We start from the raw sequence: 23,360 nt of genomic DNA, 5'->3' as shown, positions 1-23,360 counted from the left end.
AGCACATACTTTGATGTAAACATTTATTAAATGCCTACTGTATTCACAGCACTCTGCTAGATTCCAGAAGAGAGGGGATATGAAGCTAAGAAAACCATTTCCACTCCCGCCCCTTGTGGAGTTTAGGCTTCATAATAGAAAGCAGGCTGGACATCAATAAACAGGAAAGGATGATACAGAGACGGGAAAGACTATGTGTATGGAAATCTCTGGCATAAAGGAGCTTTCAAGAATCAGGGTAAGAAAGACCGTTACCTCCACACAGCAGCTATGGTAAATGGTCACAGGACAGTAAATATGATGGTGCTGTCAACTCTGGAAACAACAGAGAATTACTGCAGCTCAAAGGACTGAAAAGAGCCAAGAAATATGAACACACCAGCACTTGGAAGATTTAGATAAATTGAAAATACAGAACTGTGTAATAGTAATGATTAAATGAAGAGAGAAGAAAGAGAGGAAGATGGACTGAAAGAGGTAAATGCATACGGTTAGGGGAAGGATGAAGCACCAGGCCCCATGAGATTGTTAAAATCCCACAAAAATTATTGGAAGGGGATAGGCAAAATCATGAGAAAGGGGACACATTAACTAAAGGAAACAAAAGAAAATATAATTTGTAATAGGGAAAAGAAAGTACATCAAAGGGAAACAGATAGGCAGTTGCTGTCTTTTCCCAGCTATAATTCACTTACAAAGATCAGTGGAACGTATATTTTAAGGAACCCTGCTATCTACCCAGATACCAAATGTCTTGACCTCACAAAGAGTCAGGCTTGCCTCCCAGTGCCCTCGCCGCAGAGGAACAGGAATTAATCTTTTGAAAATGACAGAGTACGTACATCCTGAATCTTAAATAGATGAGCTAAGACCCACCCACAGTCTCCAAATGGTAATTTTTTTCAGTCTTCTAACAAAGGAGGTTTCAAGAGTTCTTCTCAAAAATGCCCAGATCAAACAAATCGGAAACTGGTACAGAATGCCTCTGCCAGCGCTCTGACATATTCTACGTCTTTTGATCACATCGCTGCAGTCCCCAAGTCTCTCCACTGGAAACCAGTGAAATGCTATATCCATTTCAAAGAGCTTTTGCTTTTCTCCAAGTTCCTTAATGCCAAGCTGGAATCCCGCTCTAATTTGCTATTTGCCTTATACTCCCAGTCCCAGGCCCGAGATCACAGTCAGTGGGTTTATTGGTTTGCCCTGGCTTCACTTGGGGACTGCGGCCCCACAGCTCTCTGTGGTATGCTTCTCAGTGGCAGCGTCCTCTGCTTTAGGGTCCAGAGGGACCAGTCATCTTGCTTTCAGAAATCTCAACTGAAGGGAATAGGTTGAGAACCACTTTTAATCGTGTCTAAATGGCAAAGCACCCTGGGGCCCTGTACAACAAATGGAGTTATTAGCACCCGAAACTGCCCTGCCTCTGTGAAAAAGCCCTTAGGAATCCCAGGACATCACTAACGGGCCTACCTGCAGCTGGTCTGCCATGACTGCCTACTGAGAAGGCCCTGTGGGGTCGGGCCTGGGAAACAAACACCTCCAAAGAAAGGCAGCAAGGACCCTGGGAGATGAGGCAGATTACAGCTGGAACAAAACAGATCCTCTGGTGCCCACACCTGAATATCCAGAGGCCTGCTGTGAAAGAACATTCCTGTGTTGAGGAAGTTCCACAGGAAGAGGGTGAAAGACAGGGAGATGGAACCAAATACAAGCTCAAAGCCTGGGGCTGTGAGGTCCGGGAAAGGATCCACCTTCAGGTTTCCAGACTTCCCAGTAGGTATGGCTGTGTGTGTGCACGTGCATATGCGCTCACCGATGTGCATGCAGCCACACACGTGGGAGAGGTAGAGAAGGCAAGTGGTGGTGGGGATGGTGAGGCAGGGAGGGAGGAAAAAAGAGGCTCTATGGATAAGGGAGTTTGAGGAAGAAGGCCCTGCAACTGAAAGCAAACTTTCCATGCTTAACACCCAGGAGCTGGGATAAATTCTGTACCTTTTTCAGGGTAAATTCCAGCTTTTTATCTTTGCCCACTACAACAGCACTGTACAGGCCGAACTGACTTCATGGAAGAATAAGACAGTCTCTCCATCAGATCCCAGAGGGGCTATATATCCTTTGTCATTAACACTCCAAGTGTGACACGAAGCCACGGCAGCCCTAGACACTAGGAACACTAGGTTTCTCCATCTCAGATCAAAGCCAGACACTCTCTGGGAAGTTCTAAGATTGCACAATGTGTTGTCTTCTCTTAGGCAGTAGCTCAGAAAAGCCACAGCCTTTCTCCAATATTTAGCACTTGTTTCTTCGTGGCAAACAAACTACAGTATACCTTTAGAGAAACCCTGATCCTCAGGGTTTCAGGTCCTCAGGAAAACCATACATCAGTGTCCAAAATGGCACTCACCCTGAAGGAGTGAAGATTTCCAAGGAATTGACAGTGGATTCACCCTAAATAATCCAGAAGTATGATACTACAAAAACAGAATCAACAGCATCAGGCATCCGACTCCAACCTTTGAGGAAAGTATTAACACATTCTTGCTTTTAACCCTGTTACACTTTCCAGCAACAAATCCAATTCTAACCAAAATCAGGGAGTAATGGCTACCCACGATACCCTGGATATTATTGGAAAGCAGCTGCCTAGTAGGAAAACAGCTCCTTTGATCATGCTGTTTTGTCCAGAGCCCTTCTTCTGGCTGCATTACAAAGTAACCAAAAAAGAGTTGTGGAAGTATACAGTTAGCCTTGGGCAAAACCACCTTGCCTTCATGTCTAATTTAAGAGAAAAGAACTTGTCTCTGTGTTCAAAAAACGAAAATCCAATTTGCCCAACTATCCCCACAACGTAGAAATGCCTCAGAAGATCTATATAAGTTGATGACAGGTTATTAGAGGTTTTAGGGTTTGGTAAGATAAACATTGGAAGAATCTCCCCTCCTTACTTGAAGGACAAACCCCATTGGGTCGTCATCTGGGAGCTTGTAGGGAGGCCTAGCCCACAGCAGGAGTCAATGCCGCCATCTGCCTGCCCTTGAGGAAGCTCATGCAAAGATTTTCCCGTCCCTCTTCACCTACTCCTCCAGTTCCTTAACCTGTACCTTCTCCCACTCTGCTCCAATACCATAAACAGTCAGATTTAGCGGTTTCCCCGTTTCAAAGTCAATGATCTCCAGAAGCAGAAGACAATCTCTCTGTGTCTCACTCAAGGCCCTCCATAGTCCATCCGTCATCTCCAAACAATCCTCAAGCACCCCACATTTCTGTAACTACAAGACCATTCCAATTCCTGACATATACCCAACATTTTCACTGGAGATTCTAATCAGCGCTGTTCTAACTACGACAGCCACATATTCTTGTGCACAAGAGCACTGGCCAAGGGGACAGAGGCTGAATGGGAGCTGAAATGCAGCCACCACTCTGTTTGCCAAGCCATGTGCCCTGATAAGAGGCCACCTGGAAGAAGGGGCACCTCTAATTCATACAAGGAAGCCACATAGGCTAACAGAGGGCTCAGCCCCAACATCTATGCCTTGAGTACTTGACTGGACTCCCCTTGTAGTTACAAGGAATGGTTTTTAATATTCCTTACTATGTACCAGCCAGAGTCCAAGGAGATGCCTGCTTTCCCGGTCATTACATACATATAGCTATGGCTTCACTGAGATTCCCCAGGTGATTTTTATTCCTATACCCATACTGTAGATCTCTGATAACTTTAAGGTAAGCAGAGAGCAGAGTCCTGGGGAATTCTTTAAGTAGAAAGGCAAACACTCTGAATCCTCCTGTATAGAGACTGCTAAAGAAACATCCCAAGTTCTCCTTTAATACTCCATTCACCCCCAGGCCCCTGGTCAGCTGGGGCTTAGCAAAAGAAAGAGGAGAATCCTTCTTGCAGATGAGTTTTCATCTAGCATGATCTTCTCTTATAAATGCAAATCACTTTCATGTTTTGTAAATGCAAGCCACCAACGCAAGAGTACTCAAATCCAAACATGCCATTCCCTAGTTTAAAATTCTTCACACAAAAATCTAAAAGTATGGCACACATTTTCAGCATGTGGCCTCTGCCCAACTCCCAAGACCATTTCTTACCTCTCCCTACCATTAACTACCCTCCATTCCAGACATACAAAATACCCCCAAGTCTCTCTCTTTATCAGTATCCTGAGCTGTTCACAGGACATGCACGATGTGGCCCTGTCCCCATTTTGACCCACACAGGCATCAAACCACTCATGCACTATCCACAGTGGCCATTCATTACCTCTTCCCAAATTCGCCCAACTTTTGTCATTACTGCTGTCTCATTCGTAAACTGTCTTCTCCCCACATTTTACCAAGCTTGGTCCTGGTCACCCTTGAGGCTTTCCATGTCACTTCCTCCAAGAAGCCTTCCCAGACTATACATTCTTATAAACTCTAAACTTTTCTTTAATAACCCTTCACATAAATGAAATTACTTATGTATTTCCCCTGCTAGGTTCTAAAGTTCCATAACGATGATTCCCTGAAAGTTTATTCCCTGTTGCATTGCCAGCATAGTATCTGGTGCAAAGCAGATACCCAGTAAATACTTACCAAGGATGACAAACCCAAACCCACTCATTTTAATTTCTACACTTAATCTTAGCCAAAAGGCCAAGAAGCAATTCATTCATTTTAAGTTCTAAACCGATGCTGTCCACTACAGAAGTCATGACAAACAGGTGGCTGTTCAGCTCTAGAAATAAGCTAGAACAAACTGAAAGGTGTCCCAAGTATAAAAACACCAGATTTCAAAGACTTGGTAAAAATCAAATCAAATAAAACACCTTACTAACTTTTTACATTCATTTAATATTGAAATGAGTGGTGCTTCGTTGGCTCAGTCAGTTGAGCACCCAATTTGTGATCTGGGTTTGGGTCATGATCTCTGGATTGAGAGATTGAGCCCTGCTTCAGGCTCCTAGCTTAGTGGGGAATTGGCCTGACATTCTCTACCTCTCCCTTTAACCCTCTCACTGCCTGTGCTGGAGCATAAGCAGGCACACTCTCTCTCTAAAAGAAATAAATCTTTTTTTAAAAAAAAATGTTGAAATGATACCATTTTGGATATATTAGGTAAAATAAAATGTATTAAAAATGATGTTTTCAATATAACTACTAAGCAATTTTAAATAACAAATATAGTTCATATTTGCGGCTTGCATTATAGATCTATGGAGCACCGCTGGTCAAGAAGTACCCTTTCAGGGCACCTGAGTGGCTCAGTGGGTTAAAGCCTCTGCCTTCGGCTCAGGTCATGATCCCCGGGTCCTGGGATCAAGCCCTGCATCAGGCTCTCTGCTCAGCGGGGAGCCTGCTTCCCTCTCTTTCTCTGCCTGCCTCTCTGCCTACTTGTGATCTGTCTCTCTGTCAAATAAATAAATAAATAAATAAAATCTTTTTTAAAAATAAATAAATAAAAGTACCCCTCTTCCACCTGCCAACTTTTCATCACTGAACACTCAAGAGGTATGCTAGTTCCTACTGGGGAGACATCTCTTGAGTGCCCACTGTAACTGGGTCCTTCACGGCACCCTCCACCATTGTACTCAAAGCACATTATGTTAACTTATTTCTTACATGACTACCTCATTAAAATCTTTCAAAGTAATTTAAGAAATTTAAAAAAATCATTACTCACTTCATCTAAGTAATATATCATAGGCTCTTGCAGCTAAGCCTTACTTCAAACTTTCTTAAAATGAAGTTAAGATCTCAGAAGTAAACAGAAGTTAAAAATAAAATAAAAAATAAGAAACAACCTACTTTGGTAAAGAACAAGGAATTCCATAAACAGGATCCTGTCTAAACTAGGGAATATATTCTAACAACTTCCCGCTATCTACTAGGCTAAGGGAAAATCCATCCATTACCTTGTGAGGAGAAAAATTCTCAGCAGTAGTTCCTATTACTCCTGAAAACCTGCTATTCACCCTACCTAAGCTACAGCATCCCCACCCTCCTTAAAAACTGCTTGAAATTCAGCTACATAGTCTACATTAACATAATGCTTTGGCCAATGATGCAGGCACAAAAATTAACGTTCAAGAATTTCAAAGTTGTGGTTGCTGTGGGAACCTTAATTCCAACTGCATGGCACAGATGCGAATCGTGGAGTACTCCCAATACTGATAAAATTGGAGATGTCTATTTACTCTGTGCAATGAGGCACAGCTACAGTTACTGAGAGAACCTTATTTTGGCATTTCTAGGCTTTCATGCATTTAAATTCTCAACCTTACCACAATACCATTTGCCGCATTAAACTGCCTCCTCTGTCGGGGGGAGAAAAAGAGAATGAACTGATTGGCCAGACATTCAAAGAATCCATCCTGTATATGTTTCTTATGCACGATCTGATTCAAAAGACAATCATGATATTTTTATTTTACTCTTACGGGCTGTCTGTAAACTCTCATGCAAATGATAACAGGGCATGAATTTCAACTGGTAAACGCACCAAGACACGTATACGTGCAAAACATCAGAAAAGCAAATATCCTGTCTTTAGAACTACAAAAGGGATAAATTAAAGCATGAAGGACTAATGTGAACCACGCTGTGCTTAATTTCTGAAAACTAGCCAGCCAAACACCTGCCTGTAGCACTGGCTCTCACAGTGGACCCAGTTCTACAACCAGTTCCACCCTGTAGTGATCAGAGGGTAAAAAAGAAGAGTTGGAAAGAAGTCTGTAAAAGCAAGATATAACCAAACAAATTCAAGAAAAATTTTAATCCCTATCTCCAACCTCTCATAACAATGGAAAGGACGAGAAAATTTAAAACAAAACTGCCTGCAACTACGAACTCCCAGTTTTGATTCTAAGCATTCTCAAAATTGATACGCCCCCAATTATATGCATTGGTTAGACAAGCAACTTTGCTGCCAAAAGATCCAACAAATAGCACAGAACAGTGTAACTAATAATTACCCTTACCACTTTCAACAGATAAGCAAGTGACCCCAGAGAATATGTATACCAAGATTCATTTCTTCCTGGAATAAAACATATGGAACTTTCAAATCAAAATGACCAGGCCTTATAATCATGCACATGAGATAAAGATACTTCTCTCTTTATTCTCAGAGAAGTAAAATCTTGCTAATTTATAAAACTGAACCGCTGTCCTTAACCACTGCCCATCTATCCCAGCCCTAACTCCTCTCAAACCCCTTAGGGAATAATGCCAGCAACGCCTGCCCAAGACGAAGCAGAGCAGTGAGTGTCGTTCAAGAGAAACTGACGCCTGCCCAATGATAGTTAGGCTGCAGAGATTAGGAAGCAATACCCTAGAGATTTAAAATATTGTCTTTTAGCATTCTCACACCTATGTACCATGTTTAAGTAAGTATTCTCCAGCATCTTCCCTTCGGTTTTTATAAAGAGGCTCCGCTGCCTCCTTATTCTCACCTGCGTGTTCTCCCCTTCCAGCCTCGGTGGCCGGATACTGGACAGGTGGATGGTCTTGTAGTCACCAGAGTTCAGTTTTACGACAATGGCATCTGCATTCAGCACCTGCATCACCTGTGGGCACAAGGCAAAAATGCTTAAACCTGCTCCAATGGCCCAGACCTCCCAGCGCACATGGTAAAGAGCAAGACCCACCACAGTCATAGAGAGAAAAGTCAGATCAACAGCCATTTGGGGGTAGATCCAATATCATCCTTCACAGTGCAACGATGTTGGAGCAAACAGTGCTATAATTATTAGTCCCCAAAGACCTTGTTATGATTTCTCAATGAGGCAGCATAAAAATGATCTTCTTTATCTTTTGCCCTGACCAAAACTTGTGGTTAACTACTTACTGGACATCTAGTCTCTCTGTTATTCCTTGAAACAGGTTCTAAACTAAAATCAAATCCCTAGCTCAGTGTGAATCTAGGAAAAGAGGCAAGGGCTGGATTAGAAGACATCAGCACCAAATAAGAACCAAAATAGGATGCGCCAAAACAGAGCAGAAAAACCAAAGACAAGCCAAGGGCAAAAAGAGCTGTCATCACAATGTGGAAAAGGAAAGACTCAGCTGTTAATCTCAGGGCAGAAACATTATATTGCTAATATTACTTCAATTTCTCTGAAAGCCAACTCTTCAGAGAACTACTACAGGCAACTTTGTTTTAGACCCCAATATCGGTAACATCTTCTTTCAGTGAAAGAAGATTAACTTCCACTCTTGGGTAACCTACAAGGATATCTATTCAAAGGGCAAAAGCACAAATACTCCTTTGTGGAGATTATTAGAACATTCCACCAATGTGTACAGAAGGAAAATGCACTGAAACTACCTAGGACCACATTGGTGTTATAACTAGAACCCATAATTCATCTAGCAGTCTACAATTCATTCGATTATATTCAGAGGCTGTTGTTACAAGGCTGTTTGGGTTTTTGGTTTTTGGGTTTTTTTTTTTAAACAAGTAATACTTTTCTACAAGGTAGCTATTGACTACAAATCACCGTCACCATCCCCTTTGTCTGCAGAATCAAAACCAACTCTCCCAGGCTTCAATCAGGCCCCATCAGGAGCCAACAGGCAGCTGAACAAACTACAGGGTCAGCTGCCACAGTGAGGGCACACTCGCAAAATTCCCCTTCTCTTTCATGTGAGAAACAAAAGGAGCTAGACTCTGCTTTGCTCTGGTGAATATCATACTGATAAGTACCCTGTAAGAGCCGTCACTAACTATTTCCTGGAAGGCTTCATATCTTTTAAAACAGAATACACCCATTTACTTGCAGGCTCTTCCAAAAATGGCTATTCTCTACCTTTTCCAAAGAACCAGCCAACCACACACCAAAAAGAGTAAAGACTGATTGAAGCGACAATGTGAAGGATGAACAAAAACCAAAAGCGGGTGAGAAATTATATGTGACAGGAAATAGCAGGAAAAAAGTGCCGCAAGAGAGAATGAATGAAAAAAGAACGAGGACAGCTGGAATCCAGCTGTAGTCCATAGAAGGCTAACTATATGGCTGGCAGATGGGAAGATATCCCTGGGTTTTACCACCATAAGTAATGGGAACCAAGTGTAGGGAAAAACAGGCCAGTGACCAGAAGAGTAATGAAAGGTCTGAGAAAGAATGGTATAGAGGAGGAGAGCGGGTATTTTTAATTTTCAAATACATAAGGTTAACCTTAAACCTCAACATGGCAAAAGACCAGTCTCAAATAGCCGTTTCCATTCTGCTTTAACCTTTATGACAGGTCTGAGAATAGCAAAAGCTAAACACTAAAATCCAGACAGCCAGAACCCAAAACTCACCTGGCCAGAAAAAACTGGTGAAGTCCAAGTGCAATCAAAAGCAAGATCTGTGGTCACATAAGGACCACAAGGTCAGGGCTGGTTACCTGGGTATGGCTGGTAAGAAAGTCTACCGGACCCCCAAAAGCAAAGAAGAATCACACAGAACTTAAAAACAGCCCAGAAGGTATAACCAAAACTATAGACTCACCAACTGAGAAAAACCCATTACCATCTAGGCACATTAATGCCAAGCAAAAATGCCCACCACAGTGGCATATTCCACCTACTCCCTAAAGGTATCAGTAGTGGCTTGGCCAACCTGAACAAAAAAGAAAGACCACAGCTAGTAATTTCTCTATCCTTCAAAATCCCACATTTGGGTAAAAGGAGAAGCATCATAAACTGGATACAAAACTTTCACGGGGTGACATATCCACGATACAGGCTATTTTGCTATCCTACCTTCAAACCAAAGAAAAGAAAAATTCCACAAAGCTATACCAAGCAAAACACCACTACAGCATATCAATACTGCTCCTCCCTCAAAGGACAAGACCATCACACACTTCCCAGTATTTTGAAATCTCAGTGATGCACAGAGCTATACATTCTTCTCACACCTAAACTAACTGTTATTAATTTATCAAGTGCCAAAAACATAAGGAAATTCCCATAATCGAGACATGAGAAATACCTAGATATTCTCCACTCCCTCGTCATGCTCAGAGAATAAAACCAGGGAAAACACCGTAGTGCTCACACCTTCACCCCCTGATTATAGAATGCGAAGATCTGAGCATACCCCTGCGACAAGTTACTGGTATTCGTCACCCCTTAGAATGTGTTAGCAGCAGCAGCAAATGGATTCTTCGAGCTGTAAATTTCAGACCTCAGCAGCAGACTCTCTGCTCGGCATCTCCCTGATTAGAAACCTCCTCTTCAGGAACTGCACACTCTTGACGCTGGCAACCTAACGAGGCTCAGCCTTCTGATGAAGAGGTGTATGGTAAGTGCGTGTGTGTGTCAACGTGTGCATGTAAGTGGGGTTTATGACTTTTTATTCCTCTCTAAATTGTGTCATTACTGTCCAGAGAACAAGCAGCTCCTGAGCAGAGACACGGAAGAAGCAATAAAATAGTGGTTATAGTCGCGTACTGTGCAATAAGTAAAATGCAGAGTGGATTACTGCTCAGAGCCTGCTCATCAGCACCATCGCAGACCACATTTCCAACCGTCTATTTCTTACGGTGCCCTCACCAGGGTAAGTCTCTGTATGCCCACGTCACTCGCTCTCTCTGCAAGCTAACAGATCCCCTATACACACCTACCAAACAACACACTCCAGGAGATAACCTAAGGGATGGGGCTTCTGCACAGCAAAAGTCACTAGCTGGATTCACAATACAAGCCCTAAATCCAATTTCTCCATTTCCTGAAGCCCAACTGTAAAAGGAAAAATGAGTGCCTTAATGATGATAAGTGTAGGCTAAGGGCTGCCACAAGTCAAGAGAAGTGCAGAGTTCTGTCAGGGGCAAGGGACATCCATTCCCAACTCTGGCCTGCTGCCACAATCCCCATCTGCAGAGCCCGTCCACAGTGCTCACTGGGAGGCCAAGGGCAGCTTCCTAAACCTCTGCAGCATATATAAAATGAGCAAAAAGAGCCATCAACAGTTTCCTGCACTAAGGAGATCCTCAGAATAGCTCCCCAGATGCAACTACCAATACTCTCAAAGCTGCTAAATTATCGATGCTGGACAAAAATAAAAGGACCATCAGCACACTCAGGGCTTCTCTGGATGCCACCAAGGAATGCCCTTGATGGGGCCACTGGGAATAGGACACCAAATACCCTTATTACTGTCTGAAATCATGACACCCAGCTGCTTCTCCTGCTCCCTAAGGCTGTGTGCTAGGTCTCTTCTCCCCCAAGCTAACCATGGAAACACTACTGAAGCAGCACCAGAAGTGGGTAAAAAGGGAGTACACCGTAACTGTTACAACAATGGCCTGGAGCCACCCCCAGAAGGGTACCGCGGGCATCCTGTACCGCTGGCAAAAGACGAAGCCCAGCAATGTCTTGATGCACATAATTCCAGGCACCTTAGCATGAGTAAGCAGACTAGTTGGTAAGAAGTACTTGAAAAGAAACCAGGCATCAGATGAATCCGAACAGATGGGGCACCCTACAACATACCCTACCAGCACTCTGCAAAACTGTCATAATCATCAAAAGCTAAGAAAGTCCAAGAGACTACCACATCCAAAAGGAGCCTGACAAGACATGACAACTTAATTTAGTGTGCTATGGTGGATGAGATTCTGGAACAGAAAAACAGACTGGAGAAAAACTAAGGAAATCTGACTAAAGAAAAGACTTCATTTGATAATAACATATCAATATTGGTACACTAATTATAATGAATGTACCATACCCATGTCAGGTTACAGAAAAAACTAGGAGGGCAGTGGTAATGTAGGAACTCTGTACCATCTGCTCAATTTTTCTGTGAATCTAAAACTGTTCTAAAAAATAAAATCTCAATGGAAAAAAACAAGTAGGTATTTTTTACAAATCTCTTCTAATTCAACTTTATATTCTTATCAGCAAATCAGTTTACTGAAACTTAAGCTACAAACCAAGTCTCCATCTCTTTTTGGTGCAGAGGCCATCTTCCTAACAGAACGATCCCCAGAACTTCCTCTTCACCTGAAAGCCATATGGCAGAAGTCCAGGAAATAGCTAGTATTTTTTGTTTTTATTCTCTCCACATTACCAAATGCAAATACAATGGAAAGTCTAGATAAAGCCAAAAATATTAAAGGGTGGCTTTTCTTAAAAACCATCTCTAAGAAGCATATGACAATGAACTCCATTCAGAGCTATGACTAGAAGCACAGCAAAAAATGATTAAGGCCAAACCAAATCGGTCTTAGAATCCACTGCATGCATCCATGAAGAACTTCAACCTGACCTCCAAAACTGCACATGACCACCGAGTCCTGACAGCTGAGTACTTAAGGTAATCTTCCAGACAGTGCCCTAGATGGTAAGCTCCTTGAAAGCAGGAAGCACTTCTCATTCTTCCATGCTTTCTCAAAGCAGAAGGGCTCTGCTTGTTTAGGCATCACTTGGTACTGAGAACCAAGCAAGAAGCCTCTAAGCAGGCAGGGCAATAAGAAGACTGCACCTCCTGAAAACATGCTGTCACTCCCCAGCCCTCCCACCACCCCTGAGTGTTATTCAGGTCTATAAAATGTGCAAGGCCCAAGAATCCAGCAGCAGGGACAGGGAAGCCAAGCCACGTGCTCAGGGGACCATATGGCTACAAACAGCACAGATCAGCTAAAACGCCACAGGGAAGGCAGGCAGGAAACTGGCAAGCCACGACAGGCACAAAAGTCTCAAGCAGGCTCAGCTAATCGCTGTGAAGTGAACATGCTTCTCTGCTAACCTGGAGAGACAAGGAGAGCCCCCCCTTGCATATCCTTCCTTTAGAAATGCAACTGTTTAAGCAGAGGATGGAAAGCATTCTTTCAGCAGGCTGCATGTACCAAGGCAATACTCTGTTGGTTTCAAGTTGCTCAGAAGTGACACTCGTGGCCAGCACGTCTCATCCACAGCATCAGTTCCAGAAATCACCTACAGAGCCCAAGACGCACCCAGTTCAAGAGTTCGTAGGTTATCTTCTGCAGGCTTTTTCAAGCTATTTAGCTGATCCCTGTACGATAGTTTCTAGGACACAGGGCAAGTGAGTGCTAAAGAGAGAGCCATTATTTGTTCCGGCCTTACAGTCCTATGAGCCTCAGAGCAGAAGCCTTCAGTAAAAACTTGTAGGACTGTCAGATTAGGTTTGTGATGTCCTAGGGTACCTTAGAACCCTTTTAGGTTTCCTTGAAAAAGCAGCATTAGTATTTTTAAATTTCTTTTAAAGATTTATTCATTTGAGAGAGAGAGAGGGAGCACAAGCAGGGGGAGAGGCAGACTCTACTGAGCTGGGAGCCATATATGAGGCTTGATCCCAGAACCTAGACATCATGCTCTGAGTCAAAGGCAGACGCTTAACCACATGAGCCACCTAGGTGCCACAAAAGTAGCATTCATATTAACAGACATTTTATATCAGGTAAAAGGATTACAAAATAGCAGTTGGGCTCTAGGTTATGAAAAGAAATGCAGATCATTTTTTTCCTTTTGGATGTAATGTGGATATCCCATGGTCTACAATGAGAGATAGCAAACTATGACCCAAGGGCGATCTAGCCCACTGCTTATTGTTGTGAATCAAGTTTTACTGGAACACAACCATGCCTATTCATCCACATAATATCTACAGTCTATTTTCTTGCTATGGTAGCAGAGTCAAGTAGTTGCAACAGAGACACATATCCCACAAAAGATAATGTATTTACTATATGGTCCCTTAAGAAAAAGTGGGTCCACCTGTGTTCTATAACATCTTAGAAAATGAACACACGTAGGACTACACATGGTTAACATTCCTAGAAAGCTATTTGGCAAATGTGCTCTAAAACATTCCTGTGGAAATAAATGCTGTTTACATAGAGATTTATGCCATTTTCTGAATAATGGAAAAATTATACACTATACGAATATCGACCTATTGGGGGCTGGTTATATAAATTATGCAGTCTTACAATGGAACATTATGAACAAACTAAAGCAAGTTCAAACATTGACTTTGGCACCCTCCCTAAATACCTTTAAACAAAAATAAATGGATTTGGGCTGGGGGGATAAGTCCAATAGGATAAAGATAATGGAAGAGAAGAAAATGGCAACAAAACACTGGAAGCTAGAAAGCAGATGGATGAGTGGAAACAGACTCCACAGAAGCTGAATCCTGGCTAGTGATAAGAAAACATAATAGCCAATCAGATTTATACTGCAAACTTCCTCCACCTGCCAAGACAAAGAAACTGTCAAATCAGGACTCTCAAGTGGAGATGAAAATGGGACCAAAACCCAGATTGGATTTCCTGATCAACACCATAAACCCCCTATACAAGTTCACTGCTTTTAACCCAGTGTTCAAGACCTCATCCTTAAGTAAGAGAGATAAGCAAGGATCACCAGGTATCTCATACAAATACAAAAAAAAAAAAGGGGGGGGGGACCAAAATAACCAAAGAGAATTAAAAACAACTTGGGAAATACATACTATGCAGGGAAAAGAAATTTTTCAAAAAATTATAATTAATTCCTCTGAAAGCTAATAGATGATATTTCATCTCTGAAACAAGTGATATTACTATTAAAAAATAACAAGAGAAAATAGACACATAAATCAACAGAATGGAATAAAGAGCCCAGAAATAAACTCGTGCTATATGGTCAATTAATCTACAACAAAGAAAGAAAGAATATACAATACAGAAAAGACAGTCTCTTCAGTAAATGGTGCTGGGAAAATTGGACGGCAACATGCAAAAGAATGAAACCAAATCACTTTCTTACATCAGACACAAAAATAAACTAAAAATGGATTAAAGACCTAACTGTACGACCTGAAAGCATAAAACTTCTAAAATAAAAACATGGGCAGTGATCTCTTGGTCATCGACCTTAGCAATATTTTACTCTGGATCTGTGTCCTCAGGCAAGGGAAACAAGAGCAAAACATAAACTATTGAAACTACATCAAGCTAAAAAGCTTTTGGACAGCAAAGGAAATCATCAAAAATGAAAAGGCTACTGAACAGAAGATACTTGCAAATGAAGTATCTGTTGATAAGGGGTTAATATCCAAAACATATAAAGAACTCAACAGAACAATACCAAAAAACAATTTAATTTAAAAACAGACAGAGGACTTGGAACAGGCATTTCTCCAAAGAAGACATACAGATGGCCAACAGACATGAAAAGATGCTCAACCTCACTCATCACCAGGAAAATGCAAATCAAAACCGCAATGAGATATCACCTCAGCCCTGTCAGAATGGCTAGTATCAAAAAGAAGTGTTGGTGAGGATGCAGAGGAAAGGGAGTCCTCACGCATCAGTAGTGGGAATATAAATTGGTGCAGGCACTGCAGAAAACAGGATGGAGGTTCTAAAAAAAAAAAGAAAGACAGATAGATCATACTCAAAGAAAACAAAAACACTAATTTGAAAAGATACATGCACCCCTATGTTTACTGCAGCTTTATAACAGCTAAGATACGGAAGCAACCTAACCACTGATAGATGAATGGATAAAGAAGATGTGGTATGTACAGACAGACACACACACACACACACACTGGAATATTACTCCACCTTAAAAAGTGAAATCATGCCATGTATAACAATATGGATGAACCTAGGGGATATGCTAAGTGAAATAAGTCACACAGAAAAAAACAAATACCAGAGGGTTTCACTTACACATGGAATCTTAAGAAAACAGAAAAACACAATGGGTGAACAAGCAACCAAATAAAATGAAAGACTCATAAATACAGAGGACAAGTTGGTGGTTGCTAGAAGGGATGAGGGTTGATGGAAATGGTAAAAGCAAAATAGGTAAAGAGGTTATAAAATAAATAATGAAAATGAAAAGTACAGCATAGGAAATATAGTCAATGATTAAGAAATAGCTTCTTACAATGACGGATCGTAACTACTCTTATGGAAAGCACTATATAATGTATAGAATCATCAAATCACTATGTTATACACGTGAAACTAATATAATGCTACATGCCAACTATGTTTCAATAAAAAGAAATAAAAGAAACAGAGAACAACAACAAAAAGCAAGCTCTTAAAATACAGTATCAAAAATGAAATACTCAGTAGCAGGGCCAAAAGGTAAATATTAAAAAATTTAGAAAGAATAAGGGAGAAAGATGAAAAACAGGAGGGAAAAATTAGAAGACCAGTCAACAAAGTCAAACATCTGCTAGAAAAGACCAGAGAAACTTGTTGGAAATCAACAACAAAAAATAGTTGAAGTTCCCAGACAAAAGAACTAAGAATTAAAAAGCATACCATGTTCCCACATGGATAAACACAGTACTCCTTTATGAAACTTAAATATAAAAAAAGAATATGTGAAGATTTCACAGAAAGAAAAAAATCTTATAAGGATGAGGAATCAGAATGGTATCAGACTTCTTAAAAAAAAAAAATCTCCCAATAGTTAAATGACAGTGGAGCAATGCCTTCACAATTCTGAAGGAAAATAATTTCTAACATAAAATTCTGTATCCAGCTAAACATTTGATCAAGTGTAATTACAAAACAGACATGAAAAGTCTCAAAACATTTACCTGCCAAGCACTCTTCCCAAGAAGCTAGAGAATGTGTGCCACCAAAATAAAGTAGTAAATTATAAAGAAGCCATGGGATCCAGCAAACATAGCTCCAACCCAAAGTAAGGCAAAGAAAACCCCAGGAAAATGGTGAAGATATCCATAGATGACAGCTCTAGAACAATGAAAAAAGAAGAACAAAAGAACTAGTCCAAATTGGTACAGGTCATAAGGCTCCTGAAAAGTACTATTGAAAAAGATAAAAATAACAGGTTGAATCAATGTCTTCAGAGAGATTTACAGAGGTAGAGTCTGGGGGTCAAATTATTACGTACATAAAAAATACATAAACTTTTAAAATTATTAAATCCAGGGTAAACAAAAAGTTCTGCAGGAAATGAAATGGTAACCATAATGTATCATATGGCTCAGTGGTAATCAGCATTTACAAAGTAAAGATTGGACAAGAATTAGGATACACTCCTATTGGAAGGATTAGGGAAAAGTACATGCACACCCAAGTGAATCCTCATCTTCCATGATATGCAGGAAAAGGGTCATACCTAACACTGGAAAGTTAAGAAAAGAGTGATATAATCATTTTATTCAAAGATGCAGATCAGCCAAGAATTGAAAATGGCTGCCTAAAGGGACTGGGAAAATGGACTAATACATTTAATATGCCCACAGAGTTCTTTAAATTTTTATGCATTAAAAAATAAAAACTTACCAACTTGAAAATTATACACAAAAGAATACAGCTCAGTACTACTCAAAAGTGGCTGCCAGTCTACAAAGATAGAAGGAGCTTGTACCAGAACATAAATCAACTACATCACCGAGAACATTGCTGACGTTTTTTTCAGGAGCAAGATTTTCTTGATGAAAGAAGCAATGCCTTAATTTACATTATGGCTCAAGCTTCTTACATTCTATCAAGGCACTCTGAGTAGGACTGGTAGAGATAAAGGGTCAGCACACTCTTCTGTGCAGGGTCTGAGAGCAAACATCTTAGGCTTTGCAGGCTATATAGTCTCTGTCGCAACTACTCACCCCTGCCACTGTATCATAAAAACAGCTATAGACAACATGTAAACAAACAAAAAACCGTGGCCATGATCTAATTTATTCATGACACTGATATTTAAATGTCATATCATTTTCATGTAAAACCCATCTTTTTTCTATATAAAACCCATCCATACTTCACAGGCCATACAAAACAAGTAGTGGGCCAGACTTGGGCCATGGGCCACAGTCTGCCAACCCTGGGACAGACAGTATAATAAACTTTTTTTTAAAAAAACACTGTGTGACAGTAGTTTCATCTAGTTTGAGAGTTTTTTCTTCTCCTTTTTATGTTTTTATCCTATTTAAAAGAATAATAGTGATGCTGAAGGATATCTAAAACTCAGGAAGTTTTAAAACCACTTATCTACCTACAAATACATCTCTCTCTCTGCTCTCTAAGCAGGCCTACATCCAAATGACCTAAATTTATATTAAAGATACTACAGGAAAAAGGCTATTCCCCATAATCCTTAGATGGTTTTTAGAGGCAATTTCCTCTACTCCACCATTTTAACAAACAGAACTTCATCATCATGAAAAAGAGCCTCACTCTGTTTTAAAACACAACACACATATCCTGGAACCCTAGATTTAAAGAGGAAATGTGCCAGTTCTTTTCTAGTTATCAATGAAGTCATATTTAAGAAAAATACAAACTATAGACTCAAGCATCTAATCTTTAGAATTTCTTCCTTCAGCAATGCATTAGAGTTCCCCCAATGACCAAAGGCTCAAAATCCTCCAAAATCTTCTGGGTTTCTCTATAAACTCAGTTTTAACTGGAAGGGGCCAAGAGGGACAATACAAAATAAAGGACCCCCCAGGCCTCATCTACATCACTAGTATCACAGCCTCTCAAAGTGATGGTGAAAACTGGAAGGCCTGCCTCCTTTGTTTAGTGAATGATTATCCTTTCACTGTGTGGCTATAGTCTTAAAACAGAAGAGATACAGGAAACATGTGCAGAAGCAAGTAAGTTCCAGTTAGGCAGAACAACTGTGCCCAAGTTTCCAAACTAGTATGGTCCTCACACAGAAAGGAAGCAAGGTTTCATTCTGGTCTGTACCAAGACTTGGAAGGATGGGGAGAATCCTGCATGGGGGGAGACTTCTGCAGGGGGGGATAATCCAACCCAGGACTATTCCCATTAATGTCCACTAAAGACCCAATTATGGCTAACTTGACAGCTGCTTGGAGACGGACCACCTACTACAAGAGGGAAAGAAGACACTTGAGTACTCTGTGACTTATTGTCTTGGGCACCATAAAAAAGAAAGTGAAGAAATTCAGACAATTCCTCAGAGACTTAAAATTTTTACCAGTCTAAAAGAAACTGATCCATGATTTTTTCAGGCTGACAGTGCCACCTAGTGGCTTCCCATCTTAAACTCATATGGGCCAGCCACCTCTAAGTGGATAGATATGTTAATTAGCCTCATAAAAAAAAACAAAGCTTCTCTTCCCAAAAGTAAAAACAGACTGGAAAACATCACAGCATTTTGGGAAAGTGAGGAAAACTGGCCTACCACTCAAGATATCAAACCGATCAACTAAGAAGAAATACAGCGCGTTGCTGGACCCAAACAGTCTATTCAAAAGTACTGGTTCCTGTCAAAGGAATCCATCCTGGGACACTTCAGGAGAGCTCTCAGAAAAACACATCACATGAGAAAAAACTCAAAACCATGAGAGGCCACAAACAGAAGAAAGAAGTTTGAGTTCACATATACTCTGACAGGAAAATCGAAGAAAAAGCCATTTTATCAGGCAGACAGAAGTCTTACGAACTCTAAATGAAGTTACGCAAATGTATGACAAGAAAGCTCTTACAGTTTCCAAGTCCCCTGCGATAAACACACACACGCATGCAATCACTGCACACGCATGCAAACCCCAGTGGCTTAAAACAGAAACGTGTCGGCTCTGGGTTGACTGTTCAGATCTTTGTATTAGCACTAGCTGACAATGTCCACCAGGCATCTTAAGATGCCAAGAATGACTCACCTTGGCAACAAACTGCTTGTCCTTTTGGTCCAAATTAGCAGTGGGAGCCACATAGTCTCTCCATATTCTCAGCCTGCGTTCCTTGGCAAACCTGGCAACGAAAACAAGAATGCAAATCATTCAGACAGAATAGGTCAGCAAATGGAATCCGCCATCACCATTGGGGCAAACAGTACAGAATCCTACTCTATCTCAGAAACAAGACACCCAAGAGAAAGGCCACCTGTGAAGCCAGAGCGAAGTGTGAAAGACAGGAAAGAGTGCACAGGAACTGAACTGTCCAACAAAGATATAGACCATACACCCTTGGCTGGCAGACCGGGGTCTAGGTGTGCACTTTCTCAAGCCCAGACAGTACAAGTCCATCTTGAATAGCTCGTTAGCTTATCCAATCTCTCCTGAGGGACTACTAAATGCCAGGTGCTGGAATGACAGACGCAGAGCAACGGCTCTCTGAAGTGGGAGGAACACCCACATCTAAACAAACAAATACATTTTTAAAAAAACACAGGCCTGCTCAATTTCCATTTGAATACCAAAAAAAAAAAAAAAAGATTATCAGCTAACCAAATCTTATGTGGAAAAACAAGAACACAATGGTCTCTGTAGTGCATCTAAAGAAGAAGAAAAGGGACAAAAATCCAGTAGAAGTTCATTGACAAAAGTGAAAAAAAGGTGTTGGCAGACACCGGTTTTACAGCACCAAAGCCATTAGGAATTTTCTCAGTTAGGGTTAAGAGAGCGAAATGGAATATGTGCAAAGATTTTAAAAAACCAGTGAACAGCTGTATTTTCGTGTTTTTTATTTATAAAAGTCTTTACAGATAAATGGACACACGTGCAAGGGAAAGGAACTCTTACTTGTGAAAACAGTGTTGCAAACTTTATTTATTTGCAACCTTTTTTTTTAAAAAGCAGCACTAAAATGAGAAAGAGACAAAGTAGCATGTAGTAGTTGTAAAATACATAAAATACTTTGACACGGATTGCAAGCAAGTCAAATACTGCATGCAAAAGAGCAGGCAAGGAATCACAGATTATTGAAATACGATTTGCATTCCTTGGTCTAAACCTGTGTTTTAATGATGAGCTAAAAATCCATATAATCTAAAGATGTTATAAAACATGTAGATACTACTGCCATTGTACTCACTTTCTTCAAAGAGAGGCAGGAGCTTAAAGAATGCAGAAAGAATGATGAACCAAAATTATATTTAGAATAATGGACTTACAGAATTTTCTGAACAACAACAAAAAAATTTTGGAGCATCACTGAATAATCTGAGGTATTTGGAACCACTGTATATGGTTAAGAGTATTCTATCTTTTGAATTTAATTGTGGAACATAAAAACTAGAAAATGTTATATAATTTTTTAAATCAGATATGCCATATCTAATGGTCCAGATTAGAATCTACTTTTGTAAAAAGTTGCAAGTCTTTCTGCTTATGAGTACAGAAAGATATGAAAGACTCAAAGGAAGAAAACTGTACTCATCCAGTTCATGTTCTTGTACATCTCTTAGCTGTCTGCCTCAAAGGCCAAAAATGTAAAGCTGTCAAGACCATTATATCTTGGGCGCCTGGATGGCTCAGTGGGTTAAGCCGCTGCCTTCAGCTCAGATCATGATCTCAGGGTCCTGGGATCAAGTCCCACATCAGGCTCTCTGCTCAGCAGGGAGCCTGCTTCCTCCTCTCTCTCTCTGCCTCTCTGCCTACTTGTGATCTCTCTCTCTGTCAAATAAATAAATAAAATCTTTAAAAAAAAAAAAAAATTAAAAAAAAAAAAAAGACCATTACAACTTAATGGTTCTGAAGTAAGTCATACAACACACCTTGGGAGTGGACCATTGCCATCAGTAGTTGGTAGGTCTTCTGCTTAAATGTATCCTGGGAGATGGTGGTTGGGGCTTTCCCCAAGCATAATCTCCATCCATCTACTCTTGGTACCTGCTTCATTTTCTTCCCTTTACCCCATTAAGTGAACAAAGTTCACCTACACCTAGATATTCCTGACCTTGACACTCGAAACAGCCATTCAATCTTCGGAATAGCCAACTACTGTTTTTCTAGAAATAAGTTATTTTCTACATAAGTCTTTAACCACAAAACACCTAGCTAAAAATGTGACAAGAGCACCTCAGAGTTACATTAACATTTTTATTAACATAATGTATTATTTGCCCCAGAGGTACAAGTCTGTGAGTAATCAGGCTTACACACTTCACAGCACTCACCAGAGCACATCCCCTCCCCTGTGTCCATAGCCCAGCCACCCTATCCATCCCCTCCCACCCCCCAGCAACCCTCTGTTTGTTTCCTGGGATTAAGAGTCTCTTACAGCTTATCTCCCTCCCCAGTCCCATCTTGTTTCATGTTTTCCCTCCCTACCTTAACATTTTTAACTAAAACATGTTTCAATAAATGAGGGCATGAGGACTCACAGTAACACTGACTGGTCCTGTTTTAGGACCCAAAGGCTCTATCTTTCCATCATACTCCTGGCTCCAACCTGCTTGTTTGGTAATCGTTGATAAGTGATTACATTATCCTCAAATGAGGATATGAAAGTTTATTTCATTCCAAATGCCTAAAACCCAGAATTTCAGTGAGGGGCTTGGGGGGGGCAGGTAGTGACCAAAACAGTAAAGCAGCAAATCAGGTTGGCTGAATGAAAATCTAGCCCTTACTGCAGAGCAATGAATCAGACAATCCAAAGACTTAGAACTAAGCAACTCAATGAGATCTTAGCCTCTTTTGGAATTTCCTTAATCTTTTTCTGAAATATAACAAATACTGACATAGATAGGTGAGAGAAGATCACTAGATTTCTTTCCCTAAAGATCCTCAACAAGATCCTTGGCTGGAAGCCTTCCCTGACAGACCTTACCTCTCAGCTGCCCTCAGCTTTTCTGCGCCCCGAGTATAAACTGCAATCGACCAATCCACACAGCGAGCAAAACCTTCCTTCAGGAGGAGCTCTGTGATGTTGCCATTCTGAAAAACAAGGCACATGAAAAGGCAGGCACAAGAGAATCCATTTCTCTAGACTGCTGACACAATCAACAGCCACAATCCATACTACAGTTCATATATCTAAAAAAAAAAAAAGAAGAAGAAAAAAGAAAAAAGAAAGGAAAGGAATAAAGCATTTCTCTCATTAAGAAACCAGCTCTGAGGTGGGAGACATCACTCTGAGGCAACCCCTAACAGCCTTGGCTTCCCATCCCCACAACACCCAGCACAGTAACTCACTTAACAGGAGTAGGATAAATGTTAGTGGCATTGAATGGAATTGACATTTCAATAGCTCTTCTTGTGGGCAGAGGAGGATGTTAATCTTTAGTAGAGATTACACCTTATTATTTCCTTCCCTAAGATCAGCACTCACTCCCCTTCTCATAAGGAGAAAGCTGAAGGAGAAAGCTGAAGGCTGAGTAAGGAATAACTTCAGCTACATTTTCCCAGTGAATTACAATTTCCATTCTACTGTGACATCTGGTAGGGCACAGCAGACAGCTAGCCCTCCAGACAAAACATGACCTTGGCACATTCCAAACCAAGCCTCCCAGCCTTCCACAACAGCCAGCATGAAAGTATTCTCTAGCCAAAGAATAAGTAACAGTAGCTTATTCTGTACTGGACATAGGTTATAAGAATGAAAATTCACTTGTACTTGGGTAGTACAAAACAACATCACTTCCTTTCCAAGAGGAACCCACCCACCAAAGTCTATGTATGGGAAGAACT

At 40.8% G+C, this 23,360-nt stretch overlaps 1 protein-coding gene across 1 annotated transcript in view; it reads right to left on the bottom strand.

Moving 5' to 3' along the window:
• Window positions 1-23,360, bottom strand: part of SND1 (staphylococcal nuclease and tudor domain containing 1) — a 414,504-nt gene that overhangs the window by 345,484 nt on the left and 45,660 nt on the right. Inside the window, exons 8-10 of the mRNA XM_059171771.1 lie at window positions 22,501-22,607; window positions 19,611-19,701; window positions 7,443-7,556 (exon numbers count right to left, since the gene is read on the bottom strand). Coding sequence (XP_059027754.1) covers window positions 7,443-7,556; window positions 19,611-19,701; window positions 22,501-22,607 — 312 coding nt within the window. The remainder of the gene's footprint in view (window positions 1-7,442; window positions 7,557-19,610; window positions 19,702-22,500; window positions 22,608-23,360) is intronic.

This window comes from Mustela lutreola, chromosome 4 (genome assembly GCF_030435805.1).
Source record: "Mustela lutreola isolate mMusLut2 chromosome 4, mMusLut2.pri, whole genome shotgun sequence".
Classification (NCBI taxonomy): domain Eukaryota; kingdom Metazoa; phylum Chordata; class Mammalia; order Carnivora; family Mustelidae; genus Mustela; species Mustela lutreola.
This window is presented reverse-complemented; position numbering and strand designations above follow the sequence as displayed.